The sequence below is a fragment of the Zonotrichia albicollis genome, chromosome 2 (assembly GCF_047830755.1).
Source record: "Zonotrichia albicollis isolate bZonAlb1 chromosome 2, bZonAlb1.hap1, whole genome shotgun sequence".
Classification (NCBI taxonomy): Eukaryota; Metazoa; Chordata; class Aves; order Passeriformes; family Passerellidae; genus Zonotrichia; species Zonotrichia albicollis.
In genome coordinates, this window is record NC_133820.1 from 35,309,670 (window position 1) to 35,317,535 (window position 7,866).

At 41.3% G+C, this 7,866-nt stretch overlaps 1 protein-coding gene across 8 annotated transcripts in view; it reads left to right on the forward strand.

Moving 5' to 3' along the window:
• Nucleotides 1-7,059, forward strand: part of GRAMD1C (GRAM domain containing 1C) — a 50,939-nt gene extending 43,880 nt beyond the window's left edge. For all 8 annotated transcript variants that reach the window (XM_026792837.2, XM_074534742.1, XM_005486141.4 and 5 more), the window contains 6 exons: nt 1,067-1,170; nt 1,864-2,043; nt 3,531-3,588; nt 4,089-4,199; nt 5,023-5,128; nt 6,849-7,059. In XM_026792837.2, the coding sequence (XP_026648638.2) occupies nt 1,067-1,170; nt 1,864-2,043; nt 3,531-3,588; nt 4,089-4,199; nt 5,023-5,128; nt 6,849-6,926 (637 nt within the window). In that variant the 3' untranslated portion in view covers nt 6,927-7,059. The remainder of the gene's footprint in view (nt 1-1,066; nt 1,171-1,863; nt 2,044-3,530; nt 3,589-4,088; nt 4,200-5,022; nt 5,129-6,848) is intronic.
• Nucleotides 7,060-7,866: the final 807 nt, after the last annotated feature.

Here is a 7,866-nt window from a genome sequence, read left to right on the forward strand (position 1 = left end):
GTGCTCAGGAAAGGTTAGCAAGCCTGGATTCTATTCTGGCTAATCTCAGGCTACTGAAAACTCCCTCTCTACTGGCAGAATGGAATGAAGGTCCTTGAACGACTGCTTTGGATTTTGTTTTGAGTGAATCGCTGTTCTTCTTTGAGACCTAGACTTGCTTTTTCTGAGACATGCGACAGCCCAAGGATAAGAGCAAAAACCTAGGTGCACGTGGTGCACAGAGCATACATGTATAGAACAGAAAGGCACATGGTGATGTTACAGCTGGCCTTACTAAACTGTGTTTAAAATGGCTCAGAAACTCTGTTTGAAAGGAGTTGTTTTGTTATAACATGCGCAGTGGGCTTATGTTGATTTGGAAGATTACTTAAAAAGTTGAAAAAAGTGCATTCTAGGATGGTCAGTCTTCTTGACTGAAATCAAGGTCTTTGTCCTTTATTAATAGCTTTGGGATTCACTCAGTTAAAGCATGCCTCTGAAGGATTCTAGTCCAATTCATTTTTATTCTGGAAGCAGTATTGATTAGCTTTACCTGAGGAATGCAGGGAATTCACAGTAGGAATGTAGGTTTCCCCTCTGTCATGCTCATGGAAAGACAGATTTTAATTTCTGTCTACTCAGGGTAGGGTGGGAGCACTTGAGTTGTGATAAAGAAATTCACTTTATGCTATTGTAGTGCCCATGTAATATATCATGTTAGTCATACAAATAAAAATCATTACTTTATTATCTGGAAGCCTGAATCCTATTTTAAATATGTGTTAAAATGACAATGCTTCAGAGGATAGAAATCATCTGGTAGTCTGAGCCTGAAGGAAAACATTCCAAAATGTTTTCCATAATTTGGACATTTAGATTTGGACACTTTAGCTGGAGATGTTGTCTTTGCTACTGTCTGTCTCTTGCATTTTTTCAATGAAAGTGCTGCCCAGCTGGAGAGCAATGGCAGTTCCAGTTGATATTGCAGATTGTAGACATAAGCTGGAGGCTGCTTCTGATAAGAGATTTCTGCTATCCCTGTGCCGCCTAGAAGAGCACTTTTCCATTATTGCATTCTGTTTTCTAGGGTTTCTGCAGAAGTGAAGTACAAAAAACAGCCTTGGGGCCTTGTCAAGTCTGTAATTGAGAAGAATACCTGGGGAGGAATACAGGAAAACTTCAAACAACTTGGTGAGGCATTTTCTTCTTTGTGCTGGAGTAAGGAGCCTACCTTTGCTATGTACTTTTTTTTTTTTTTGTCTGTCAAACCTGGCTCCTCAAAGAAAGGCTTGAAAAAAAGGCAACACCTAAGCAGTCTTAAAGACAGAACTTGCTCTGATCAGTGTATCTGCCAGTTCTGGGGTATGAAAGAAGCCTTGTGGCTAACAAGGGGCTCTTGTATACCTGGCCATAATGGCTTTCAGAAGGAAACCAGAGGAGCAGCAGGAAAGCTGTTATTCTCAGCTGGATGTGCTTATCTCTAAGAATTTCCTTGACTGTGCCTATGAGAAGAGAAGCAGTGGCACTTGGCAGGCTCCATGGATGTCTGTTCACAGCCTGGCCAGCCACTGCTGCAGGCTCACAGTCTAACACAATTTCAAGCCTCAGTCTAACAGTGTCTTGCAGTGCTCTTCCAACTGCTGTCTGGCATAGCATTGAACAATCCTGCCTGGTGCTGAGTGTGCACCACCTCTGCAGAGTGTTCCAAGTGCCCTCTAGAAAATAGAACAGGGGTGGAGGTCAGGGTGTAGTTCGCCAATTACCTGCTTTAAGTTCATATATTGGAAGGTGTGCTTGTTCCTCTCACTGCCACCTTGCATATCTCACAATTTGTCTTCAGCTTTCTTTTTGACACTTTGGTAACCTTATTTTTTTCCACTGCAGAATCAGATCTCCTAATGGAGGAATATGCAATTAATCAATCCATAGAAGACTCTGGGAAATTACTTGCTCTGAGACGAAGGCGACGCACTTTACACCGGGGTTTGGCAGAATCACTTCCCAAACGCTCTTCCCAGCATTCCTCTGGTGACCTGGGAGTAGAGTCCCAGGGCAGCTTAATAGGTAGGAATTTTTTATATCAAGTGTTTTCCAAAAGGTATGTTCAAGAAAGCATAACTCTTAAAACAGTGCAAGAGTAGCACTTGTGTATGTATTGCTCTTTTCTGTGACAGCAAATGCTTTAACAGGTTCAAGCTTCTTCAAGCTTGCATAAAGTATATTTGGAGCATGCATGATCACTTTTATCATAAGTATCTCGTGAAATTAAGGCTAATATCACCTTCAGTTTTAAAACAAACAAAAATCAACCAAAATCTTAAATACTGCTCTGTACCTGCAAAGGTTTGAAAATGAGATTGGATCAGGGGAAATAAAACCTGATCCATGTAAAGTTTCTGAAAATTTTTTTTCTTCAAATAACTACACACACAGATGATGAGTTGGTTGAACTTTGCTACTTGGCTCTTGGCCCTGTCATCTCAGTTTTGGCTATTGATTTTTAATGTTAAGAAGTATGTTTCCCATATGCTTCTGTAATTTCTGGGTCACTGAAGCATTTCTTGCAGTTCTACTGCCCTTAGGCATGACAGACTTGGCCACCAGCATATACAACATTAGTTTCACCTAGGGAGATGAGGAACATCTGTGCACTAGTTTGCACTAGGGAGTGGTGGATTCCATGACCGAAGTTGAATTGTGAACAGTGAGGTAGGAGCAAGTACACTTCCCTAAAGAGGGAGACGACACTGTGTATAGATAGCACTGAGGGAATATTTGGATCAACAGCAAGTGTAAAGGGCTCTACCTATGTGAAATTGCTTCCTAATTACTTAATTTTGCTACTGTTGCTCCACCTTTTCAAATGAGTGTGCCTCTGTGTGTATTACAGCTTTTATGTATGTCTATTGTGCAGGGTGGGATGTGCAAAATCAATTATATTTAAAGATAAGTGCGCCCACAGTGATAACTGCTCGGTTTGGAGAGAACAGGCGCACTCTGTCCCTCAGTGTGTGATCCCTGATGCCTGCAGAACAGCAGGTGGCCTCCCAAAGGGATGTTTTCAGGACAATAAATAAACCACGCCAGTAAGGATGGGACAAGTTACAGGAAAATGTGACTGACACTGGTTGTCACAAAGATGAATGTGAGCAGGAGCGCAAGCAGGAGAGCCGCTTTGCAGCCTGTCTCTGCGGTGCGTGACCAGCAGCACGTTTGTGTGTTAGTAATGGATGGACTTTTAAACCCTCTCAGGCAATTCAGGTTTAATGTGACCATGGCCCAGTATTGTGTTCTCCCCAGCACAGTGGGTAGGGGGCATTCTGATGGAAGAGCCTAACTGTTCAGCCAGCTTCTCAGAGATGATTGCAAAAATGCCTTGGTGAATGTTGGAAGTGGTCCTGTGCACCTACATGACCTGATTTTTTTTTTCCATCAGAAGTTGTTGGGCTGTTCTGTGTGAAGTGCTGGGCACTGACATGTATCTATCTGCAGACATCCTTTAGGAATAGTCTTTAGTACTTTTTAACCTCCTTCTCTTCCCTGCCCTATAGGAAGGAAAAGAGATGCAGTAAGTAGGACCACCACCATCATTGTAGTAATGAGTGTCTTGTAAGTACTCACTTGCATTAAAGTGTTGCTTGACTCAAGCTCATCTTGTTTTTATCTATATTTGTTCCTCACTTTTATGTTAAGGTTGCATGTAGCATGATAAACTAATTTGAGTGGAACATGGGAATATAAAAGAGGAATGGATTGACTTGGAAATGACATGTGGGAAGAAAATGCTGACTTGTCAAACTAGTCTACCTTACAGGTTTACTTAGGTCTGATCCATTTAAAAAATAACGTCTAGAATCTACTCATTCGTAATTTTAAAAGTTCCAAGAAGAGATACTGTTGTTATTTTTTGCTATTACCCAGCTTAATGGTAACTGCTAGGAATTGTTCAGATAGATACTAATTTTCATTATAGTGCTGCCCCACACCTTTTTTCTCCCAGGATGCTGGGAGGATTCTGTTTCCTTAGCTGTCTTTAGCTATGATCTTGTGTTTGTAGCATTGCAAATGAAATTGTTGAAAAATTGATTTTTGTTCTTTTCTATCTACAGTTTGCTGCTCTTGGTCTTGCTGAATATAACACTGTTCCTCAAACTCTCAAAGATAGAGCATGCAGCTCAGTCCCTTTATCATGTCCAGCTTCAGGAGGAAAGCTCTTTGAAGTGAGTTCACAATCTTTGCTTGCTTTCTTTTTCAGCTTATGTGAGAATCTGATCTAAAAAATAAATTATAAACAATGAAATTGAGTGGTAAGTTTTCAGAAGTGGCTGGGGCTTGCTGTACTTCTGTGGTCTATGCTGAAATCCAGTGACATGTCTGACTGCATCTTGCAGTAATAAATTTCTTCTTTGACAAGCTGTTTTGGGAGAAATGTTAACCTTAGTTTGCATTTATCAGCTGCTGTGATTCATCTTCTGTGAATATCATAGTGCTGATCACAGAACTGAAGTGTTCGTCCTGTGTGAACCAGCATGTTCTCAACTGGAATGTTTAAAGATTCATTTAGCTTTTTAGCTTCTCTCTGTGAGTCCCCTAAATCTCCTCTCCTTCACAAATTTCCATGTTAGGTGCCTTTTTTACTCAGGCACAGAAAGATGTTGCTTCCTCTTGAATACAGTATCAAGAAAAAAGTTAAAAACAATATCCTGATTTTGAGTCTGGAAGGGATGTGGGGACCTCCCATAGTGACAGAACTGGTTAGAGTGACTTTCTTCTTAAGAAGGCTCTTGCTCCCTGAAGTGTGGACTGTACATTGTAAACATAATGTGAGCACAGTTTTTTCTTGGTGGCTGTTGCCTGTAAAGGTCTGAGGTACTGGCTTCAAGCAGACAGGTATTGGAATTCAACTGCAGGCAGCTTTGTATGTGGCTTTTGTAAGAGGATGCTCTCAGCAATGGCAGAGCAATGGTAGCAGAGAACAGTTGCTTTTAAAAAGGCATTGGGGTGCATGCTTCATGTTTCTGATGTTATCTCAATCTTTTTCAGCATATCCCCAGAAATTGTATCAAAAGAGGAGATACCTCAATATGATAAGGAACAGGTTAAACATGTGAAGGGAGTTTTAAGAGACTCAATTGAAATGCTTGAGCAGGTAGGTCTGAAAATCTTTCCTGGTGATGTTTATTCTTGCACATCCTGGTGATGTTCTTGTACATCTCTTCTCCCTTGTGTTATCATAGCTTGATGTGGTCTGGTGCTAGATAAAGTTTTCTTGATCTGTTTTGCCCCAGTCTTGAGTTTAGTTAACAGGCAGTGCTTATGTTTCTGATGTTTCGGATCGCTTTGGTTTTGAATTTGTTTCTTGGAGGGTTGGGGTTTTTTTTTTTTGGATGGTTGGTTTTTGTTTGGGTTTGTTTGTGGGTGGGTTTGTTTTGTTTTGTTTTTTGTTGGTTTGAGTTTTTTATTTGACTAAGATATAAGTACCCATGTCAGTTTTCTTAAACTTGTCATGTTCTTAAGAGAAGATGTGTTAATGCAGTTCTGAATCATGACAAAGCAAAGACTGGACTATTTTAAAACAGATTCCCTTTTCTAAGAACACTCATATTAAGATTTGTGAAGTGTTTTCCCATCTTACTATGGAATTTCTTCGTTCAGGTTTATCCTGGCATTTGTTCCCCACTACTCCTCTAGATATTGGCAAGAGCTTCATTTAGCTTTGATATCAAGGGGTCACCTAATCTCCAGTGAAAAATAAATAATTTCTGCAGACCATATGTTTCTGAGAGACTCCACAGAAGAAAATCCTCCTTCACAGTAACTTAAAATTTCAGGCTCTTTTATACTACAGACAAAAAAAAGGTTGAATATTGTTATGTATCTCTGATCATGAAGCCCATGACTGTTAAATCCTTACAATCCCTAGACTGAAAATTCAACTCAGTACCTGAAGGACAGTAAATTCATGCTTTAGTTTTTACTTACTACTCAGGAATGTTCTGATTTTAACTTCATTGATTATATCTTGAAATGCGATGGAATAAATTATTAGTTTAGGAAAGCTGAAGGAGGAGTTCGCATGTACCTTTCTCCATTGTTTGCTCTTTGTTCTTCCATGAAAGTACCCATGTCAATTTTCTCCACTGAAGGAGCTTAGAAAAAGAAGCCATTTCTTATGCTCCTTGTTTAGAGGTGTCTCTGCATGTACAGCTGCTATTAATCTGTTAATTAACCACTTTGATCACAACTTGAAAAAGCCTAAGAGCTGCAAGTTTCACTTTAGAGATTAAATTTTCTGGTTTTCATGCCATTTTTATTTTCTCGGCTTACGATTCAAACAATTCCTAATTCTGAAGTGTTAAGTGTTTTTTGAACACACAGTGTAAAAAAAAGAAAGGTGAGAATTTAGCCACCTTTTTCATCCAGAATGACATTTTTTGTCTGGAAGTCCTGAAGCATCTTAATGCTTGATACATTGTGTTTTCTGAGAGTTGTCAATAACCTAAACATGTTTTGTGCACCAAAATGCACTAGGAGGGTCAGGTAGTATAAGAAAATTCATGTTGTGCTGCCATGTTCCTTGGAGTATTTGCACTGAACATTATCTGTGACTAAAACTGAGTGGAGTGGTTTATCTGTGCTGTTGTCTGGTGAGGTGTTAAGACTTTATCATCCTGGACTGTTAGTATTTATAAACTCTACAGAGTGTAGCTGTTAGGAGAGCACAGTAAGCTGTTTATGGAAACAGGGAGGAGGAAATCACATGAAATCTTTAAAAGAAAATGAGGAGGGAGACTTTATTTTCCTGATATTTCACCCATGCAGGAGACTGACTTAAGTAATTGGTGGGGGGGTGGATTGTATCTCCACAGCTGAAGATTTCCCTTTCCATGCTCCAAAGAAGCTTTGACCACTTGAACAGGACACAGAGCAGCAAGACTGAGAGTTAATAGCCACATCAGCTTTTCATTCAAGATGCTGGAAGAACAGATGTGTGTGTGAGGACTTGTGGGGTAGGGACTGTAACTGTCTCCTCTGGACTCTTTACTGTTGCACAGAATAAAAGGTTTGTGGAAGAATTAAGTCGGGTTCTGCATTGCCATAGCTTGGCAGTCTTGTCTCTCCTGCCAGCCTTCTTCCCTGGGGAGCTTCAATTCCAAACAGTGCAGAGTGCTTGGATCCATCCCAGGGTGAGTGAGTGAGGGCAGTTGTACTGCTGGTGAATGGATCTAAACATTTCAGAGGGAAAAACAGAGAACTGGGCTTGTCTCTTACAAAATTGCAGCTTTTTATGTCAACGTAGGAAAATGACCATCAGTGAAGAGTGTTTTGGAGAAAAAGGAATGTTAGTGGATTCACAGCCACAGGATCTTCATAGGCTTTTTTTAGCCATGGGGACCTTGTGAAAGAAGTCACCATCTTAACGATGAATATGCCTAAGATTAATTAACAGGAAAGGGTTTGAGATCTCTTGCATACTGCAAGCTTTGGCAGGCTGCCTTCTGCCATATGTTTCCAGCTCTCCCAGAGAAATTTCAGCTCTCGGTGTTTTCCCTCTATCAAGGGCTGTGCTTCAGCGTGGTGTGCCCACTGATGATGAAACTCCTCTTCATGTGCTTCAAGCGTTTTCCAAGCAGGTTGAGGGAAAGAAGATGAATACAGAAAGAAAATCCCAGAAAATGCAAGGGCCCCCTCCCTCGAATTTGGGCTGTGCTAGGAGGGCAGCGCTCGCTCGGGCGGTGCGCAGCCCGTGGGGCAGTGGTGCAGACACAGGTTGTGGGGAGGGGAGGGGGTGCAGACACAGGTGTGGGGGGGTGCGGGGGGCAGCTTTTCCCGGCCCCGTGTCCAGCCCTGGGCAGCGGGGGCGGCCCGGGCCCGCGACGCCGCCCC